We start from the raw sequence: 23,493 nt of genomic DNA on the forward strand, positions 1-23,493 counted from the left end.
AGGCGGGAATACACCCTGGAGAGGGTGCCAGTACTTCACAGGGAAACACACACACTCACACATTCACACCTACCCCAACGTGTGTTTTTGGAGCATGGGAGGAAACCGGAGCACTCGGAGGAAACCTACGCAGACACAGAGAGAACACACCACACTCCTCACAGACAGTCACCCGGAGGAAACCCACGCAGACACAGGGAGAACACACCACACTCCTCACAGACAGTCACTCAGAGGAAACCCACGCAGACACAGGGAGAACACACCACACTCCTCACAGACAGTCACCTGGAGGAAACCCACGCAGACACAGGGAGAACACACCACACTCCTCACAGACAGTCACCCGGAGGAAACCCACGCAGACACAGGGAGAACACACCACGCTCCTCACAGACAGTCACCCGGAGCGGGACTCGAACCCACAACCTCCAGGTCTCCGGAGCTGTGTGACTGCGACACCTACCTGTGGCACCACCGTGCCGCAAACAAACAAACAAATAATTTAAATAATAATAATAGTAATAATAATAAACTACAAATAAATGTAAAAATACGTTTAATTATTTATATGCTATGTTCATGGTTACTAACATCTAAAACACAATATTTAAATCATCTAAACCAACACTCACATGCACTTTTGTATACAATATTATACACAAGAACAGAACAAACCACACATTACCATACAACCTATTTGTGCACCTAATAAATAATAATAATTTAACAATATATGTTTTAAGGTTGGGTTAATGTTAAGGTTAGGGCTGAACTAGAACTACTTATGAAAACGTTAACCATAAATGTCCATCAAAATGAATGGGATAGAAGATATTTTGTTGATTTTTTAGGGTGGTGCACCAACTAAGGCTTTCACATCATTAGAGACCCCTGCCTTGTATCTGATCCTAATAGAATAATTCAGATAAAATTTTAACATGGCTAGTAACGACAGCTAGTCATTATCAATTAGCAGGCTGTCATTTGCCTAATGCCAATTAGTGTCAGCTAGCTATTTGCTTGCTAAGCATTTTTATTTTTTATTTTTTGCTTGAGCTCTTCTGTTCAAATGTGATAGCTCAACTGTGTTTTCAGGAGCAAAAAGAAAATCCCCTCCAGACAAATGACACCGGTTTAAAGACTCCACTAATAGCATTTTTTTTCATTGGAAATGACTGCGCTGATCGATTTAGCATGCTAACTGCAAACTCACCCATAAATTCAAACCGAGATGCATTCAGGTAATGAGCTGTGCGTTATCATCATCTATCTCTCCTTGAGTTACACTGCAAACTCCTGGTGCATACCGCTTAAATGGGGGATAATACGTTTACACTTTGCCACTCAATTGGCTAGCATATGGCTCCCTGACACACTCTATACATCTTGGGAGGGAGGTATACTGGAGGTATTTACATGCTTCGATAATATCGGCGGGGAGGTGCCGGACGCTATTGTTTTGATGGGATTGGCGCAGAGGCTGTCGACTTTGATCCATGGCTTGTGTTGAGGATGCTGAACTGAGGCCGTGCGAGGGACATATGAGTTAGAGAGAGAGAGAGAGAGAGACAGGTTTAGCACCAAGTGCCTGCTGTTGCTAGCTAGTGTAATGGACAAGCGTATTTACCACATACTGTCTCTCTCTCTCTCTCTCCCCCTCTCTCTCCCTCTCTCCTGATTCCCTCGCTTTCCCTCAGACTTTCTCCGCCTTCTCATATCTCTCCTCTAAACTAAATAGACCAGTTTTTTTTCACGCTATAGTGAATTTATTTTTCCTTTTGTGATTCGAGAGGCATTTTCTTGATGTTGAAAGGCAGCTTTATGCTTTCGCCGCCATCGCCAAGCCGCCACTGCTAATAAGTTGGCAGATGGAGCTTTCAAGTTGTTTATTTGCGGAGTGAATTACCACTGTAGCAGGTCAAAGGCGCCAGCCGACTGCTGCTGCATTTGCATTAACTGGCACAAGTGTGTGTGTGTGTGTGTATGGCGAGTGCTGCAGAGAGGGAAAGGTTAGCTTGAATGTTGTTGTGAGACTTGAACTGCTATCAGATCCATTCAGATGTGTTCTCTCTGTCTCTCTCTACCTCATGTGGTAAACTATAATTGCAAATATGTGGGAAGACTTTCTCCAGACCATAAGGTCATTCCACAAGTGATATAACCATTTTAACCAAATGCCAGAGAGGGCACTTAATTGACCTGTACAAGGGCCATAAAGGTACAGTCCAAACGCTTATGACATGGTGACCAGGATAGATCCAGTCATTCAGGTGAGCTAAAGAAAACAAAGGCTGCCCCACTGTAAATATTAAAACAATGAATGGTGGTTAATGCACTGGTTTATTATGATTATTATTATTGCAAGGCTGGTTGGGCACTACCAATGGGGGGGAAATCCCATTAAATGCATTGAGAACAAGGTTGGGAGGTGTTAAATGGATACAATGCAGGTGTTCTGGGATGTAACAAAGCTAACATATGCATTGTGTCCATTCCATTGCTTTTACAACAATGCAGTCTAGCTGGCGTTTTCAAACTGGAAACCCAACAGCCCTAACTCCGGGCCGGTACAGGGGCAGACATCTTCCTGGGATAGTTCTTAAGAAACGTAAACATAACTATATAACTTTAAATAATAATTAATACACATTGAAAAAGCTTTGCTAATTATATTAATTTATTATTGGTTTGTTTTGAAGGATTGCAATCCCTGCTTCACAGACCCTTCACAGTGGTTTGCTCCACTGCTTACCATCACGTGGGTTGCCAGGTCTGCATTTTTTAAGTTCATGATTGAGCTTTTATTCCGTGAAGTTGCTTACAAATGTCGGTCGTCGCCGATTGTCTTTTTTTTTTTTTTTTTTTCCTAAAGTTATCTGAAACTGCACATCTGTCCTGGTGAAAGTGGTTTATTTGACAGCAAGCCACGGTGGTCAGGTGAGATCACGCCTCTATGCCCAGCATGGATAGTGTGCCATTCTTTGTATTACTGGTTGTATATGCTACCTGTATGTTCTCTACGACTGTACAACAGTACTTGGGCGTCCCCCTCGGGAATTGTTCTTGAGACCTTTTACTGTTTACTGTCCCCACATCGTCAAAGTGAAATTTACGCCCCTGGTTGAGTATGGATGGGATGGGAACAGACTATAAGGCTTATCCCATCTTGTAACAACTAGTGGGCGGAGCTTAGATGGGCCAATTATAACTGGTGCCGTTTTGTGGCTGCAGGCGAGAGGTTTACCACATGCAGAGGGAGCTTCTGAAAGAGCGGACGAGATGTCGAGCAATGGAGGAGGAGCTTGAGAATCCCATGAATGTTCATCGCTGGAGAAAACTGGAGGTTTGTGTGTTTAAATACACTACTGCAAATCTGCAATCAGCCTTTCCACTCCAGCTTTGACTACACACTCCAAGGACTCCCTGAGGAGCCCGGGCACACAGGGAACTGCTTAAAACACTTATAGCCTGAAAACCTCTCTGAATAAAACGTTTAAAAAAAATATATCAATTGCGGTTTTGTATGGTGCAAGTTAAATGTATTAATTGTAATGAGAGTTATTTGTATGTGGGATGAATCCAAACATGTGAAGGGTAGAGTGAGGGTCCTTTTTTGTGGGGCCCAGGCTTTTAAACACACATTGTGTTTTCTCTTGATAGTAAAATGCCTCAGACGTGGCTGACTGAGAAGTTAATTGAGGTTATGGAAAATGGTCTTAGGCTTTGAAGGTTTAGTTGCAGAGTATGAGTCAGTACAAGTCTCTCTTTGATTCTCTCTCTCTCTCTCTCTCTCTCTCTCTCTCTCTCTCTCTAAATGCTTTTTCCTGCAGGCGAGTGACCCCAGCACCTTCAAGTTGATCCAGAAGATTCACTCTCTTCAGAGGAGGTTGATAACTAAAAGCGAGGAAGTGGTGGAGAAGGAGCTCCTGCTGCAGGTAAACACTCCGCTCTCATTTGCCCTTCCCACCAATCCGTCACGTCCTATTGGCTGCCGGGGGGGCCCTCCGTGTCCCCTGGTGATGGCTCATAAAGCACCATCAGGGTCGGGTCATTGGGGGGAATCGATCGCAAGAGGCCTTGAGAAGTGATTCTCTCTCTCTCTCTAACACACAGCTTTCTGAAGTGGAGCAGATATGGCTTTATTTAACGTATTCCGTGTTCCCGGACTGTTGTGTGTATTTTTACACGTGCTGAGTGGTGGGTCTGGCCTAAGGAGATATAGAAATATACTAAGTGTGTGTGTTTGTGTGTGTGGAGTGGGGGAGAGGGGTGTATTTTCAAGAGAGAGAGAGAAGGAGAACGCCTCGCTTTTGGAATTGATGTTTTCAATTATGTAAAAGCAATTAGCTTGCAGATAAGAAGTGACTCCACTGCAACTTTACAGGTTCCCCATTAGAAATAGTTTTTTAAAGCTGTAAAAAAAGGACCCTTTAGATAACAGCAGGTCATAGCTGGAGATGATTTAGAATTGTCAGGAAAAGCTGTGAAACAGCAAGAAATGTTCAGCATCATTAATAGGTAGCAGTAACCTTTCTATTCTTCTGACCAAGCTTAACACTAGCTGTTCAAACATTGCTGTGAAGATCTGATAGCGTTCAGCCATGACTCGGGGCCACTGGTTTACAGCCCGACTCTGGTCATGGTCTATCCCATGTTGTGTGAGTGTGTGAGTGATGGGGTGAGTGTGTAATGCCTTCCAGTGGACTGGGACACTCTCCAGGGTGTGGACTCTCCAGGATGAAGCACTTGAAAAAAAAGTTCAGTGAATGAATATATGAATAAATAAATGAGTGAATAATTGACTTTAATTGACTGATAAGCCTTAGAATGAAGTCTCAGTGAAGTTCAAACAAACACGAATAAAACTGAAGGTAGAACTGAAGATATAAATAGAGCTCAGTGCTGAAAGGATCTCATTTTCGCGTTCCCGTTGGTTTCTAAAAGAGCAACTTTGCTTTCTGCCAGGTTCTCAGTGTTATAACAGTAGGGAATGTGAGCAAAATTCTCCACAGATGAAAGCTGACGTTCTGAAGGTTGAAGTGAACGCTAATATTTGGCAAAGTGGAACAAACGGACTCGCTGCCAATTCACTTTGCATTTGCCACACGCATACGGGCACGCTGGTGGAGATGGTAGGGGGCTTTCAAAAATAGCCATCGAACCAAGGCGACAGTTTTGCTGCATGTCAGTCTTTTTGTTTTATTAATTTGTCTATTTTAACTAAATGCAAAGACTAATTAATACATGAAAATCCAGAAAATGAAAGCGGGTTAACTAAGGCGGTCATACAGTAGCACTATGGAAATACCTCTCAGAAATATACTCTCTCAGAAACACAGAGATAGACTCTCACTGGGGAGATACTCCTCACATCATTAAGGTGATACTATCATGGTTACATCTTCAGTATGTTTATTTAAAGAACACATTTCTACCATATTCCATTGCAGTTATATTAGCAGTTGTACTGATTCTCTGCACTCTGTCCTGACTCCAGCATTTTTATAATGCAAAATAAAGGATATACAGGGGTTAGACAATGAAACTGAAACACCTGTCATTGTAGTGTGGGAGGTTTCATGGCTAATTTGGAGCAGACTGGTGGCCAATCTTCATTAACTGCACATTGCACCAGTAAGACCATGTGCATCCAACGGTTCAAACATTGTGTCCTGAAGGCGGTGCCGTGTATCAGGACGACAATGCACCAATACACACAGCAAGACCGGTGAAAGATTGGTTTGATGAACATGAAAGTGAAGTTGAACATCTCCCATGGCCTGCACAGTCACCAGATCTAAATATTATTGAGACACTTTGGGGTGTTTTGGAGGAGCGAGTCAGGAAACGTTTTCCTCCACCAGCATCACGTAGTGACCTGGCCACTATCCTGCAAGAAGAATGGCTTCAAATCCCTCTGACCACTGTGCAGGACTTGTATATGTCATTCCCAAGACGAATTGACTCTGTATTGGCTGCAAAAGGAGGCCCTACACCATACTAATAAATTAATGTGGTCTAAAACCAGGTGTTTCACTTTGATTGTCCAACCCCTGTATATGTCACATTTTCTTGTGTTAGAAGGTTCTACATTTAAGGAACACAGTATACTATTATAATTTTCAAATACCTGCAGCTTTTTCCAGTACTGTGTTATACCTTAATAACATCCTACCATAATGTTTTCTTACACTAAACCAATCAAAGTATCTTAATTACACAATGGTCTTAAGCTATACCACAGTACTGGAAAAAAAAAGCTGCAGGCATTTAAAAATAATAATAGTATAGTATCAGAAAAAACGCTGTCATTGTAGTGGTACCCTCAAGGGTATATATCTGTACCATATTCAATAACAATTGTAGACTTGATTTCATATGCCCCATTTCACCTCCAAGACTTATATTATGTTCTTTTAATTTGCACATCTCTGTAATGAAAGATTACAAATATTCACCCCTCCTTCTGTAGAAGAGAATGTAATGTACCTTTAAAGAACCTAACTAGGCTTTAAAACCACTGTTGTAGCTTTAAAGGTATGTTAAAACATTCTGTTTACATGATAAAATGAACAAATTATTGTTTTGAACTCTGCAAGCTGCGGCAATTATACCTTGGTTCAGGAATAGTACACAGTATAAAGAGTGCAGAGGTACTTTCAAAAGTACAGTGGTGGTCTTAAATCCCAATTCGATTTTCCAGAAGGAAAGTGAATATTTACGCAGTGTGTATGAAATCAGCCTGCCTATATATATATATATATATATATATATATATATATATATATATATATATATATATATAATGTGTCTACAAAGTACACAGAAGACAAACCTGAGGGTAGCATCCAGGTGATGTGAGAGTGTCACGCCTACATCCCAGGACTCCATTTCCCAGAACACACCAAACAGTCACATGACTATCCACCGGTCTCACTCACCAGAATTCTAATCATGCACGCCTGTTTGTATCCCTATAAATACTCCATTCCCTGTATTGTTCACTGCCGAGTATTGCTGTGGTTTGTTCCAGCGTACAAAGCGGTCTCTTGAAACTAGTCTAAAGATATCCTGTTGCCTACCCCTTATATGTTATTTCGGTTTACGTCTTTTGTCTCGTCCCTTTTAGTATTGTTTGTATTCATCGGTATTTGGACTCTGCCTGATTTTTGACTACGCCTATCGCTTCTTCCCTGAGGTACTGCTTGCTCCCTGTGTTTGAACCTTGATTGTTTTTCGACTACTCTTTTGGATAAGCGTTAATAAACTGTTTACTGTGTTCCGCAAGTGTCAGCTCTCTGTCTGGTCCTGACAGAGAGCTACCTCATGAGATTGTAACTTGAAAGAGTTAATCAGATGTGTTGCTTTGTGTGTTTTCACTGATTTTTGCAGAGGTTTCCACATTAATTAAGAGGATTCTTCCCGCACAGTAGACGCATTCCTCACCTGTAGACACTGATACTGGCTCCTGCTGAAACAAAGAGAATCAAACAGAGCAAAATCCAATACATAGGCACCTATTTGTGGAAGGCAAACTTTGCAAGGTCAATGTTACAGCGCACAATGAGACTATCGAGTGCCAGTGTTCTAAAAAACCCAAAACATGCATTAGACGATGAGAGGGAAAAAAGGCAACCATCTTTTTGTACACTTTCATTTCGTAGATCAAAGTATTTTTATTATTTGTTTTAATCCCAGAGGCATCTCAGGCTCAGGTGTTGAAAATTTCCACCATCTTATGTGCCCTGGCTATTACCAGGGGGTTTGGATTGTCGTATTCACAGTGCATGATAGCAATGAAGGACAGTAATCAGAGGCCAGGCTTTATTATTTGCACAAGAGGCTAGTTCTTATTCATCCAGTGCACAATACCTAAGGTTCAGTTTAACTCTTAGAAAAACACGATTCCAAAAAAAAAAACAGTATTGATTCATTCACTCTTTTTCTGTTACCACTTCATCCTGATCACAGACTGTCTGAGCCTACTCTGAACCATTGGGCGCAAGGAAGGAACATGTCTTGGACAGGGCACCAGTCCATTACAGGGCATCATACCCTTATTTATGTACTCACACAATCACACAAGTGGAACATTTTACACGGCCAATCCTCCCAACAACATGTGTACCTGGGCTGTGGGAGGAAATCAGTGAACCCAGAGGAAACCCACGCAGACACAGGGAGAACACACAAAACACCTCACTTACAGTCACTTGAGGCAGGGATTGAAGACATCAGGAGATGTGTTGCTGGGACACTACACGCAGCACCACTGTGCCAACAGTAGAGTGAATTTAACATACAAAAGAAACTGATCTGAAAGCAGTTGGTCTGTAGTTCCACCTGCGTATTAAATTTAAAACATAACAAACACAGGATGTTTAATATCTAACATCAGCTTTGTTAGTTTTAGTTAATATATAGGATTAAGAAGGCTTTTTCATCCTACTCTAATGTTACTATTTTGGAGGTATATTTTTTTCTTTAGACAGGAAAAAGCTTCTTTAAGTCTTAGTTGTTCACGAATAAGGAAGTGTGGAATTCCGCCATATTGTTATACCCCTCACTTCTTGCAGAATTTTCACCCATTCATTATCCATGTCCATTACCACACTGTTAGGTATTAGGTATAAGCTGAACTCCCCCATCTCACATGGTGCCAAACACTGGGAGAATGAGGACAAGCTTGTGCTTCTTATTAGACATGTGAAGTCAACCCTTGCCTCTTTTAGGACTGGCACTAACACAACAAACCCGGACAGCACAAAGCGCCAGAGGAAAGCGCTGACTTCTCAGGTCTGTCACATAAGCTGACAGATGCCCGTGCTGGCTGGCACTTTGCCGTGTGATGAGAGGAGATTGGGGGTGTGTGGGGGGTGCATCCCACCCACCCAGGGAGCGGAGCCAATTTTGCTCTATGAAGACACCTGGCCTGGGATGGGTGAGGAATCACCAGGGAATGAACTGGTGATTTACCAATAATAGGGGTAGCAACACACTGGGTTATGTGTATAAATAACTGCTTTCTATTTTTTACCTGCATTTCACATGCTTTCTCAAGTGTTTTAGAACTGTGGCTATATATAAAACTAGAATCAGAATGAGATTTACAAATTAGTTCAGTCGTCCAAAATAAATTCTGTTTCTCAAAAGCAAGAACACAAAAAAAATGTTCTAAGGAAGAACGTACTTCACATGAAGTCTCTTAGGAAGTCAAGGAAGCTTGCAAGTGTGAGTTTGTGACGCTGTAGTGAAAGATGGAAGGTTTGGGGCATTGGCTTATTTGGGGCAGATGAACATATGGGTTCTTCAACTGTTCTATAACGTAATAAGGGCAGTGAAAAACAACATCAAGTGACAATATGAGGATGTCACAAGGCACAAGAACCCATACTGAGAAACAGCCTCTGTATCAATGTGTTCATTGTCCAACAAGTAAAACATAGGATTATCATCTCTCAGTTGAGAATAACAAGCAAATCACATCTCATAATCTTAGCAATGGCTGAGACAGTCTATAACAGGCTGCCACGGCAAGACAGAGCTGCGGAGCGCGGCTCATATCTCTGAGACAGTGTGGGCTAGACCTTTGGTAAACATCACAGGAGTGAGCGTTAATTGAGACATTATTTGCATTGAAGCAGAATGCTATTAAAAAATGATGGCTGCTATATGCTCATGCATGCGCATTGGGATGAGTGATTAGTAAATCAATTATTTATTCAGACACGAGGCCTACACGACACCTTCAGAATCACAGGGGGATTTATGAAGCCTGATATCAACTTACTTTCATTGTCTGAGGACAAATATCTTAATATAAGCACAAACTAATACAAGTGACTATTTAAGAAAAAAAAACTTCAATGTGTAAGTTGTAGGTTGTGGACTGACTTTCTGGTTTCAGAACACAACACTCATGTAAACACATGAGAAAGAAGAGTATATTTATGTATTACACAACTACTCTCTTTGCACTAGTGTGTCTCACAACATTCAGAAACACAGAAGCCCATCCACCACTTTGCATCTGGCTGTAAAGATCTCACAGTGTGGCATAATTAGAAAGAAAAAAAAACCCTTATCCTCTGTTAGCCATATTAGCATTTTTGTCATAAGCTCTAATGGGAATCTAATAGAGTGCATTAGATTCCAATTAATTTCTCGGCTCTTCTGTCTGAATCTGAGTGAATTATTCATACACAGATCATGTACAAGCTTCAGTTATCATGTAACCTCACTCATGTTTTGTTTAAGCGTGTAACACTAGCCACATATTCTCGTGTCTCTGTATTTTAACTCTATTTACAGGGTAAATAATCTGACCCCACTGTCCCTGCGCTCTGAGAGTGAAACAGATTCTTGGAGGGTAATATTTTATCGTGACTGTCTGCCTAAGTGTTTTTCTGATTTGGCTTAATGTTTAATAAAGTAGATCTCCTTGATGGAAATCATGCAATGATCAGTGAGTGATGTTTCCTTCCATGCCGTAGTGAAGCAGAGGCTGAATCCCAAATGACATAAATGTTTCTGACACACACTCTGCTGTATGTCCAATATAATTTTTAATCCAATAGTGCACTCTCTGGGTTTCAGTATTCTTAGTTTTATTAACTGTGACATGCACTATGTAGGGAGCGTGACACTATTCGGGACGCAGCCCAAGCTCTCCTCTACGGCTATGGCTTTAGCACTATCCGATATGCATGTGTCTTTGTAATGGGGGGGATCAGAATCTCTCTCTCTGACACAACCTGGTCATTTTCTGCCTTACATTCTCAGCTACCCAAGGAACAGATGCTCTTGTGTTTATTCTTATGTACATCGTTAATGCATGAAAATTACAGTTACTGAATGTACACTTTCAACCACAATTTCCAAAGATATTTTCTCAGGAATCCTACGAACGTAATCTCAAGTCGAGGTCAGCTGGGACTGATTATCATTTCTACATTCCACAGAACTTGGCCGGATGTTAATTGCTTCATTATATCATGTTTCCACCTGTTGGGATGCATCTGTACTCGTTTAGTTTCTCTGCCAAGATTATTCTTGGTCACATCTGTATGCATATGGCGAACACATCCTTAACATGTCTGTACATTGTCACAGAACAAATCCTTGTACCTTCAAAATGACAATGATTCAGTAGAAGAAAGAACCATTCTTAAATATACGTGCAAGTAAATGGAGAACTATTACATTCAGACCAGTAAATGTGTGTTTAAAGTAATTTTGGATCATTTGGATCATACACTTAATGTTTGCAATATAGCACCAATCAAGGGTTGGGATATAATTGGCAGCAAGTGACCAGTCAGTTATTGAAGTTAATGTGTTGAAAGCAGGAAAAGATTGGCAAGTGTAAGAATCTGAGCCACTTTGACAACAGCCAAACTATGAGGATCATAATGTTTTGCTCAGAACAACTCCAAAGTGAGTGATACTGGTATGCAGGGGTTATTGGCTATAAAGTATAAAAGAAACGAGCTTTTGGGTGGCCAAGAACCTGTCACTCGGTCACCTGGGGTCCTCCTCTGAAAATTGTTGGTAGGTACTCACCACTGGGAACACCCGACAAGACCTGCCTGCCATTCTGGAGATGCTCTAAACAAAACATTATGACCATCACTTGTCTGTAATGATATAATCAATATACACATCACCTCTCAGTGGTTTGAACCTTGGTGTTTATCTGTTGAAAAGCCGTGTTGTTGCTGCACCGAGCGAGATTGAGTCGGCAGAGTGTGGCTGCTCAAAGCCAGGCGTTTAAAAGAATGGGAAATTGCGGCAGTGGACTTTTGTATTAGATGAGGTGCTGCTCTTGGAGCAGTGTCAGGACCCTTCATTTTGCCAGAGCCTGGACTGAAGAGCTCGCGTTCCTCTAAATGTGATATTTGGTCTCTGCCTCTCTTTGCAGCCACTGTCAGCATCTGGATGGCTGCATCTCCCCTCTGCAGTCCTGGGACCTGGCTGAGAGAAACCTGTTTATATATCCCTCAGGTCAACTCACTCTCTCACAGGGAGACCTCAGCTATAGCCCTGCCCACAGTGCCGCAGTCATTTTAAACACACACAAACACACGCACACACACACACTGTAAAAACCCTCTGACTCTCCAGAGCTGTTTATTCAATGCAGTTTATGTTCTGTACATAATTCTTCCATTTTATGACTCATGACACCCATGGCTTTGAGTTCTGTAAGCTTCAGCTTTAAGCAGACAGCTCTTTACACCTCCAGTGTTCTTTCAACATTTTTTTTTTTTTTACCAGTGAATAGGAAGCATTTCTTTCAGTTTTCAGAATTATTAGAGTCATTTCTGTACTCTTATTTTAATGTACTTAAGTAATAACATAGTACATAGCCAGTTACGCAATACATATATAAACATTTTAGTGTAAAACAGTGACATTTACAGTTATATCTCATGGTAAATGACACTTTATATTTCCACCAAACAAAATTGAGAATAATGAATTGCATCCAGTTAAACCAAAAATATCTTCTCGTCTACATTCATTCATTCATTCATTCATTCATTATCTGTAACCGCTTATCCAGTTCAGGGTCGCGGTGGGTCCAGAGCCTACCTGGAATCATTGGGCGCAAGGTGTGAATACACCCTGGAGGGGGCGCCAGTCCTTCACAGGGCAACACAGACACTCACACATTCACTCACACACTCACACCTACAGACACTTTTTGAGTCACCAATCCACCTACCAACGTGTGTTTTTGGACTGTGGGAGGAAACCGGAGCACCCGGAGGAAACCCACGCGTACACGGGGAGAACACACCAACTCCTCCTCGTCTACATACGAACACCAAAACTAAGGAAAGTACCAAATCTTTGGCTGAATTTTGACCTAAATTACAGGTGTAGAAGATATTTTTTAAGAAATATAATCTTATAATGTATTAAAATTAGTTTATTTAAAAACCTCCACCACTCACTTGCAGCTTGAAAACCCCTCGAAGGTTTATGACGTAAGAAACCCCGGTTGTCGGAATCTGGCCTCTTTGGGAAACAGCTCTTTTGTAACATAAATTCTCTACCGTGGTGATGACTGCTTATTCCACTTATGCTCTGTCTTCTAAGTATTATAAGCCAGGTGCAAAATAATCAGATTTTTTTTTCTTATGAAAATAACCTTAAGTGCATTTAATCTCCACTTTGGATTCTTGTCCAAACAAAAACAGCGTTTTCAAAAGTGCCTTTTAGTGCGTAGATTTTTTTAATCCTCTGGTTTCAGTGCGGTCATTCAGAAAGGAAAAGCTGACACCACTTGCATGTCTGTTTCCATCCGTATACATTCTGTCATCATTAACCAAGCGTGCGTCCGGACTAACAAGGCGAGCCTGTGGATTGCTTCGGTTAGCACTGAGACTTGGGGATTGATTACATGTTTACAGCTGAATTTCACTTTACGTTTACAGTACCCTGCAGTGCAAATGCACTACGCTCAGTACTTTTAAATCCACCTACGTGAGGCAATGATCCTTACCACAAACAGCTTTTTGGATCAGGCCCCGTGGAACTAGCAGCTGGTGGGCGAGAACATTTTTCAATGTCAAGGGCATCACTCATGTCCTTGGGAGGTCTGGAATGCTGTCTGAGATGTTTTTGTGAGGATGGAGTTATTTTTGAAGGAAAAAGAAAATATATATATACGGATATGTGTGTGGGCGTGGACAAGACTACTATATTGAACAAAAATTGAGTCAATAAACTCAACTGTTTCCGTCCCCTTAGATGTACATTTCAGGAGCCATTGCTTGTCTCTGAAGTTGGACACGTGAGGAAACAGTATTCAGTTTTGTTACAGTATTCAATTCTGCTTTCTTGACTCATTCATTCATTCATTCATTGTCTGTAACCAGTTGTCCAGTTCAGGGTCAGTTTGAATCCATAGCCTACTCGGAATCACTGGACACAAGGCGGGAACACACCCTGGAGGGGGCGCCAGTCCTTCACAGGGTGATCTTTGTGTTATTAATTAATGTTATTAAATCGTTCAATAAAAAGGTAAGGTACAAATTTCCAAGACACAAAAAGGTAAAAATATTCCCGCTTCGAAAGTGAAAGCTCTTTAACTTTAAAACTCATTTAATGTACACAACTAAACTTTAAAGGGAATGTCTATAATTGTGGGTAAACACAGTTCTCTCTGGATGTTTACATTCAGAAGCTAAGCGTCTTTTAAATTGGAACAGTGTGTTTGAAGGACATAAAAACGACAGTTCTCTCCATTGTCCAAATATACTCCAGATGCCTCTGCCATGCATACAACTAGCATACTGGACTGAGACGGTTTATTCACAGACACAGGGGCTTCGTAAACACATCAGACAGGTTTCCAGCATTCAAACAGACAGGTGAGCTAGCATCTGGTGAGGAAACCTCCTCCACAAAACCAAATACAGTATATTTTTTTTTAGTAGATATGTTGTTAGCTAGTGTGAAGAGCTTCCAGATATTTTCAGATCTTCTCCTTGATTATATGGATATTTTTAAATCAACAGCACACTTGAGTTAACATAATGAAGTATTGATTAACCAGTAAAGCTAGGTATTGGATGCCCCAGATAATACTGGATTCTTCAGTGGATGTCGCCAAAGTCTGTGGACACCTGCTCATCCAACAGATCTTCTGAATTGAAAGCTATCAATGAGGGCATTCCCCCGCTGTCAGTGCTTCTGCTCTTCTGGGAAAGCTTTCAAATAAATGTCTGGGTCTGATTGCATTTAATTGCGAAGGCAGGTACCGATGTTGAATGATTAGGTTTGGATCAGCAATGCGACTCCAGCTTATTGTAATGGTAATGGGTGGTGCCCCATCACTTGGGGGGCTTTACGCGCCTTTGGTGTTGAGTTAGTGGACCCTATGCCGCACTGTACTCAAGAATGTCTCATTTTGTTTAACCATTCTCTATTGAATATCCACAACTGCATGTCTGTGTCCACAATGGGTGCAGCTTAAAGTTGATCCATTGACACTGATGGAAGAGGGATAGCTCTGACCACTCTAAATCCAAGCTTGAGTGGTCTACATTTGGTCCAGCTTTGGTCGCTCCACTCAAACTGTATTTCTGTGCATTTTCAAGAGTGCTGTGTCTCACTGCCATACCCTCGGATGCCCTGAGATCCATGAAGGCGTAGCGCTTGATCGCCTTTTTATAACTTTAAGGGGGGATTTCAGGATTGTCTTATGTAAGGAGGACATATTTAGGTGTGCTGCCGCAGAGAAAGGAGAACAGAGGAGAACAGAGAAGAGGGAGGAAGACAAAAAAGAGGGATTGGAGAGGCGGTCACAGGATGAAAGCCCAAAAAGCTTCGTCATGACTGATGACTCAAGGACGATGGTGCAATCCGAGTATTTACACTCGTGGCATACGGCGCGGTTCTAATCTGCGCAACCAAAGTGCGTTGCCAAACGCTATTATTCATGCAGCCGTGCTTCATTCGCTGTAGGCCTGGGTCTGACACTGATCCACAGAGCTTGTCTTAGAATAGCCATCTACCTGATGCTCTTCCATAAGACAGTGGTGACAAGCACAGCCTTTGATGCATCACATTAACACAGCAACTGACAGTAGAGCCCTGGTGAACTGACACGTGCTGAGCTGCGGCTTTGTAAATTGTCCGAGTCATCTTGTCCACTGGCCATTGCAGTGATGAACCCTATTCTGGCTCTTTAGTTGTTACAGGGCACGCAGAAACACTGTATGACCCAAAATGAACAACTGGTCCTCCAACAATCCACTGAAATGGAGTATTAGTTGTGAGATGCCACCCACTTTCTCTAGTAATAGCGTCTACAACTCCACTGCTCCCATAGCCAAATCCTGGCAGGCTTTACCCTCCTCTAGGTGATGGGTGCTGACATTTGTAATCCAGAACTAACCATCCAACATCAGTATCTGATCTCACAAGTGGCTGATATGTATCAAATCTACACAGGAATGTTCCAACATCTAGTGTAAAATTTCCCCAGAGGGCTGTTCATGCTTTTTCACGCCTAATTGAGAAATCTCCATGCGTTAATTTCATCTGAATTCCACTAGTTGATTAGTATCCATAACTAATAAGCTGAGAGCTGCTGAGGGAAGGTCAGCAAGTCGAATGACCCTCCTGAGCGAAGACGGGTAGCGTCATTGGCTCTTTCCAAGCTGTGAAAATGGGAAAAACGATCCAAAAGTGTTCAGAGGAGCTTATTAATTTTTATTTTATTTATTTATTTGACTCTGACGAGCTCTGGACATTTCATTTAATCAACATGCAAGAGTGTGCCAACTGGTATAGGGGGCTAAACATATTTCAAGAATGACATTGAGACTTTTATTAAGATAAAAGCCTCCTTAGTAGTGGTTTGTGAGACAAATAACAGAGAGATGTTGTAAATAGTTTGAAACTTTGCTTATTACTACACCTCTCTCTCTCTCTCTCCCTCTCTCTCTCTCTCTCTCTCTCTCTCTCTTTCTCTCTCTCTCTCTCTATGTGTATGTGTGTGCATATAGAATGTATAATGTGACCTCTAATGACCTCAAGGATCTTCCTGTAATGCTCCTCAACCTTTTTTGTAGCTTGTGGTGTTAATAACCGATTATTATTCATGCAGCCATGTTCTGGTTAAGCAAGTGTCTTAGCAACTGGACACTGTGAATCTATTAGCCCTTGATGAATATAAGCTGGTCAATACACCCTGTCCTATTAGTAGCACCCGTGTGTGTGTGTGTGTGTGTGTGTGTATAAGCCCTAGAGTGCATCACATACTATAGTTTTTTTTCTCATCACACCTACATGGCCCAAATTTTCTAGACACTGTGCCAATGTTTCCTTGGAATTTGTCTCCTGTTGCTGCAGTAACAGACTCGCCTGCTCTAGGAAAGCTTCCCACAATGCATTGAAATATTTATTCAGCTGAGTGAAGATTTGTGAGGTCAGGATCTGATGTGGGTGTGAATCTTGGTGGCGCTGCAGGTTGTGTCTCTGTCACACAGCTCCAGACTTATGCAGTTGTAGGTGTAATCCCCAGCTGCTCTGGTCACTGTCCTCGGGGGAGTGTGGTGTGTTCTCCCTGTGTCCGAGTGGGTTTATTCCCCCAGTAAACAAGTATTGGTAGGTGGTGTAGCTGTTTGAAATTGTCCACAACTGTGAGTGTGTGTGTATGTGTGTGTTTGTATAGAGGAACTGAATATTTCATATATAGATAAGAATGTACCACGGCTACTGCCACAAACCCTCATATTTTTGCTGCTTTTTAATTTGCGACTAATTTCACAAAGTACAAACAAACAGAAATGATCCCAAATTGTTTTAAAGACATCGTGCCAGGATTAACATACATTAAAAACTGATAGTACTGGAGATACAACATTTTGTTCTGACAGTCACAGTATGTCCCATGCATGCGTACACAAGCTTGAGGACCACAGACGGAAAAGCGTATGAAGTGCTAAGGCTGTCAGTCATGCTCTTTGTAGCTTCTTCTTAAAATGCTTCTTTGTTCATGGAGCTTAAGGGAGCATTTATTCATTAAGCCTTTGTCTGAGGCACTGTGTTTTAAGCGAGAGCACTGGGGGAAAAAAAGTATTGCTTAACTTGCCATTTACTTGAACTAAATAACTCGCCCACACTTTATATGTGAAATAACTGCCTGGAATAAAATAAAGTCTACTTCGGAACAAATGATTTCTTTGCGGTTACAGTTGAACTGGAAAGTCCTATGTCACTGTGTGTTTCACTACTGCTGTTTTTATAAAGGAGTGCTGTGTTAATGGAGTGTCTTCACTCAATACTTATTCAAAACATGCAAGAAAAAAAATATGAGGGCGGCACGGTGGCGCAGCAGGTACTGTCTCTGTCACAGCTCCAGGGTCTTGGAGGTTGTGGGTTCGAGTCCGGGTGACTGTCTGTGAGGAGTGTGGTGTGTTCTCCCTGTGTCTGCGTGGGTTTCCTCTGGGTGACTGTCTGTGAGGAGTGTGGTGTTTTCTCCCTGTGTATGCATGGGTTTCCTCCGGGTGACTGTCTGTGAGGAGTGTGGTGTGTTCTCCCTGTGTCTGCGTGGGTTTCCTCGGGGTGAGTGTCTGTGAGCAGTGTGGTGTGTTCTCCCTGTGTCTGTGTGGGTTTCCTCCGGGTGACTGTCTGTGAGGAGTGTGGTGTGTTCTCCCTGTGTCCGCGTGGGTTTCCTCCAGGTGACTGTCTGTGAGGAGTGTGGTGTGTTCTCCCTGTGTCCGCGTGGGTTTCCTCCAGGTGACTGTGAGGAGTGTGGTGTGTTCTCCCTGTGTCTGAGTGGGTGGATTGGTGACTCAAAAGTGTCCATAGGCATGAGTGTGTGTGTGTCGCCATGTGAAGGGCTGGCGCCCACTCCAGGGTGTTTAGTGTTTGAGTTAGTGAACGACTCAGCAAGCCATAATTTTAAAGCGGGCGTTGAGCACTGATCTTTCTGAACAATCGCTGGCCCCAAGTATTCGGTTATTCAGATATTTGTTCATTGGGTAGGTATTCGGTTTCTAATTGAGACTTGGATATTCAGTTTTTTTGGATAAATGTGGCTCTTGATAAAGGCAATGCGCCACTCAACCCACATTCAGGCTCCAGCAGTAAACAGTGCTCTCCCCACTCCACCCATATACAGGCTCATAAACATAAAATGAAGCCTCAGTGAAACTCAGTCATAAACAGCCGAAAATGCTAAAACAACACACTTACAAAGTGAGGCGATGCCACAGTTCGTTCTGTCAGCTTTGTGTCTGAATAGAGCACCTCCGCTCAGACTGGTTAAACTGCATGCTCTGTGCCCTTAGTTAGCGAGTTAGTTAGCATGTTAGTGAGCTAGTTAGCAGGTTAGTGAGCTAGTTAGCATGTTAGCGAGCTAGTTAGCAGGTTAGTGAGCTAGTTAGCAGGTTAGCGAGTGAAGCCATGCTGTGACCCACGGTGCAACCTGGAGAAAGGGATATTAAAGCAGGAGTCGGAATGAGATTTTGCTAACGACAACAATATACACCACCTCACTCTCCGAGTATTCAAATATTAACAGAACATCCTGGCCGAAGCCCTAAAAATGTTATTCGGGAAAGCCCTATTAATATCCATCTGGAGTGGAGAGTGTTAAATAAAGTCCTACTATAGCAAAAGACCCAGTATTTAATTACCAGTCAGAACCTTTTTAAGATATTTCTGAAAACATCAGCTGGATACACCACTGACAAAATATTGAGAGCATTGATCTCTTAGAGCCCATACAAGACCTGGTAGACCACCAAACCCAGCACCATACGTTGAGCAGTGCTGAGAGCTTTCATCTTTGACAGAACGGAGAAGATCAAGCGTATGCTTCAAATCAGAACTCTCAGCAGGTTCTGTCCATCTTCCCACTGAGAGGAAAGTACTTAAAGGTGACATATTATACCCCGAACACTGTTCCCTGGGGTCTTAATGAAACGTCCATGACAGGTTTTTGTCAAAATGCCACAAAGATCAAGCACCACATCCCTTTTCTCCACCATCTCTAAACAGCCTGGTCTGAGATCAGTGTCTGTTCCTGTAAATGATAATGCCACTGTTCACCTCAGCCCTGAGCTCTCATTTTCACAGTTTTTCCTGGTTCTCATTTCTCGGCTCTCATTAATGACACACTTGCTCAGTTCTGTTATATCTCCACCGTCGTGTTTGTCATTTTAGCTCTGTTCTCTTTTGCCCCTGTGCTTATTTTTGCAGTTTTGGCTCAGTTCCTTTTTTTCTTGAGTTTGTTGTTTTTGTTTCATTCTCTTTTTATTTTTCCGCCCTTGTGTCTTTGCTCTCTCACATGAACGTGGGTCCTGCATGTGGGCTGAGATATTCAGAAGGGGAGTGCTACATTTGCCCTCTTGGTTTGAGTCCCATGTATTCACTCCACGGAAAACAGACCAGGTTTGTGTGTTAGTAGACACTCTGGATGCCCAAATATGTGTAACATAATGGGTTTTTATTTACTCTCAGGGTGTTCAGTCCGGCTAAATCAGACTTTCACCTCTGGTGCGATTCGCTTGGGCAGGTGTGAACACAGTAATCGCACTCAGAATCAGATCTAAACAACCCGAGCGAGGCCTTGAGTGGGGGTGGTCTCCTGACTGGTTCCTGAAGTTGTTTGTTTGTGGTGAGAAAGTGATCTAAACTCAAGTTGACCCATCTATCAGGTGTACTCCACATGTTTGAGCTCAATGGCTCCCGTAGCCAGGTGGATTTAGTCTGGTAAATTGCCCAGATATTTACTAAATCTATGTAGACACGCCGTCTCTGCTACCCTTCTGTATTTTACAGAAATATGCACTAGTCTAGAAGACAGGAGCGTCCCCCCTCAGACAGGTTGGACCAGTGAAGCACAGAGAATGTTCTCATGTGGGTTGTTGGGATGCATTTTGGTGCTATTGGAGAGTGAATATGCTACAAATTTGCAAACTCCTTAACTGATTGAAACCACACTAAATAGACTATGTACATATACAATATTACTACATATATAATTATTATATGTCTGTGTGTGTGTGTTTGTGTGTGTGTGTGTGCATGTTTGTAGGAGAAGGAGAAGCTGTATGTGGAGCTGAAGCATATTCTGGCTCGTCAGCCTGGTCCAGAAGCCGCAGAACAGCTTCAGATCTATCAGCAGACGCTACGGGAAAAGACCAAACAACTTAAGGTCCTTTAAATCCATCTCTCTCTCTCTCTTTCACACACACACACTCTCTCTCACACACACACACATTGCTTCTTTTACACTTAGTATAGCTGAGGGGCCTGAAGATGACCCTAGAGCCCATGAGGACCACTCCCCCCACCACCACCAAACCTCCGCCCCACACTGAGGGCTTTTATCAGACCATAAATCATTTCTCCACTTATCCCTCTCTTCCCTCATCACCCCCCATTCCCTCCATCGTGCGAATGAATAATTAGTTACCTCTCCTCCTAATTAAGAGCTCTCGGGCCCAGGCCGCAGGCGGCTAGCGCTAATGTCGTCGGGGATTCTTGGTCTCGCCTGTCCTCTCGCCTGCAGCTTTTTGTACACTTTAGACGGCCTAATTCCTTCGCCGTTAAAAAAAGCACAAGGCCGGAACGAGTGGACGATGAAATAGAGATGAGACGCCCTTCCGCTCTCATGCCTTTGGTGAGCGTGATGTTACCACTACTGCCATCACGGGAACGAGCATTTTCTGGCTAATCTGGAGCTAATTGTAGCTTAGCGTCAGAACAAGATTTGCCGGATTTCTTGGACAGCTTCTAACCCCCAAGATTCTAACAAACTATGGAACAGCCCAAAAATGAGTAAAGAAATTGCTGAAAAAAATGACATAGAACTACAAAGTGCTCCTGTATGGACAGTGGAGCTGATAAAATGGACAATGAGTGCAGATACAAGGTAGGTGTTGCTAAGCCAGTGATTTTTCAGTGTAATCTGCTCATTTAAGGTGTACCCATTATATAAAACAATACTTTATTTTGCACACACAGCTTTTACAGCCTCCAAAAAAAAGCATATAATGAAATGGGACACTCTGAAACAGTTATGCTGTGATGCCCTTTGCTAAAGTAAACTGTAGAACATTAATGCTACATTCTCTGCAGTGTTGCAGCACCATATACCGCCTTTGGGATGAGTCTGAGTGGTGTCTTTGTGGAGAACAAATCAAACAACACCAATAGCTAACCTCACTAATGTTCTTGTGGCTGGAAGCCAACGCATCCTCACAGAAATGTTCCATCATCTGATCTGCTTAAAGATTTTGGTGGAAACAAACTGTTCCTAAGTCTGTGTAAAATAGCGGTGTCGGCTCGCAGCACTGCGGGCAGTCAACAGTACTTCTAAAAGAAATTAGTCATTCGGGGTCTGGAGATGGAGAACACCTTATCTCGGCAGAATCAAGAGCTATTCTTTTACATATCCGCAGTGTGCGGAACTTTCCAGGCCTTTCTAAACACGTCACAGGGAGAGTATTAGCACCCCAAAGGCTATGCCGTTTCAAGTTTAATTTACTGATAATTCATTACCAAGCACGGGCCTAATGACTTACACACCGCAGGCGTTAACTGACAAAGCTTTAACTAAACAACCCTCTCCCAGGACTGAGTGCTTGAGCTAACATTGGGGGGAAAGAAGCCCCCGTTTCTGAGCTAAAGTGAAAAATCACCTCCATTTCTTTGTTTTGATTGAAGTATCACTTCTTCCCTTTTCACATTTGAAAATTAACATTAATTAACATTGCCTTTGAGTGTTTAAGTAATGCATATTTAATTGGGGCTCATTATGGTTTTAAAGGTGGTTCTGCTTGTTGTAAGAGATCTGATGAAAGAGTTCTCAGTAATTGCCCTTTTCCAACTGAACCAACAGTATAATCAGTGAAGATGTCATGCAAAATGCGTTTTGCAAGAGTACAGCTACATTTTAACAATGAATCTGAAAAGAATCAAAGCTTCTAATTGGAGAGTCATGAAACGGTGATTGTATGGTGAACTAAAGCATTGTATTGAACCTTTTAGTGCAACTCATTTAAACTAGAAGCATATACATTTATGTTATTTAGACACTAATTGCTTATACACACATTTCCAGTGATTAACTATTTTAATCATGTGGCAGAGGTAGGGTAATGCACTGTTGGGAGTCTTGCCCAAGGTCTTTTAGGGGCAACCAAAGTAAGTAATCAAACTGCCTTCTGTGTAGAAGTCAGCAGTGTTACCCACAACATCACACAAAACACAAAAATTGCTGTCCAAAGTAAAGCATTCATTATGTTTTACTGCCTATCCACTTCAGGGTCGCAGTGGGTCCGGAGCCTACCCAGAATGACTGGGAGACAGACAGGAACACACCTGGAGGGGGCGTTAGTCCTTCACAAGGCGACACACTCACACATTCACATAAACTCATACCTATAGGCACTTTTTTGAGTTGCCAATCCACATATCAACGTGATGTGTGTTTCTGGACCATGGGAGGAAACCGGAGCAAACCCACGTAGACACTGGGAGAACAAACTCCTCACAGACAGTCACCCGGCGCGTGACTCGAACCCACAACCTCAGAACCCTGGAGCTGTATGACAGCGACACCTACCTGCTGCGTCACCATACCAACCCCACAAAGAAAAACATGTATCTCCAAAATGGTAACTTTATTGGAAAAAAAAAACGTATTAACTTTCAATGAAAGTCTATGTAAAAACCTGCTTTGTTGGACCTGCTTTGTCCAAATGATGTAGTAAACTAAAGATCTACAAAAATGGAGGTACATGTTTTTCTTTGGGCATTGACTTTATCTTGTTGATAATGATATAACTGTGAATTTGACTGGTTTTTGAGTGTGTAATGTGACCAGCCTGTGATCATTTTCTGAGTGGCAAGACTTGTTCCAAAATCTCATACAGTTCTAATGGCTGTATGCCATCAGAACCTAACGGAAATCTTCCAGTGTTCAGTTTCGAGCCTTCTCTGAACTGTAGAAGCTGT

The 23,493-nt window shown here is 42.3% G+C and overlaps 1 protein-coding gene across 1 annotated transcript in view; it reads left to right on the plus strand.

Annotated features, from left to right (window-relative positions):
- The window catches only part of cfap58 (cilia and flagella associated protein 58), a 170,872-nt gene that overhangs the window by 106,903 nt on the left and 40,476 nt on the right, over window positions 1–23,493 (plus strand). Inside the window, exons 14-16 of the mRNA XM_066660964.1 lie at window positions 3,235–3,346; window positions 3,834–3,938; window positions 20,567–20,686. Coding sequence (XP_066517061.1) covers window positions 3,235–3,346; window positions 3,834–3,938; window positions 20,567–20,686 — 337 coding nt within the window. The remainder of the gene's footprint in view (window positions 1–3,234; window positions 3,347–3,833; window positions 3,939–20,566; window positions 20,687–23,493) is intronic.

Source organism: Hoplias malabaricus, chromosome 2 (assembly GCF_029633855.1).
Source record: "Hoplias malabaricus isolate fHopMal1 chromosome 2, fHopMal1.hap1, whole genome shotgun sequence".
Taxonomy (NCBI): Eukaryota; Metazoa; Chordata; class Actinopteri; order Characiformes; family Erythrinidae; genus Hoplias; species Hoplias malabaricus.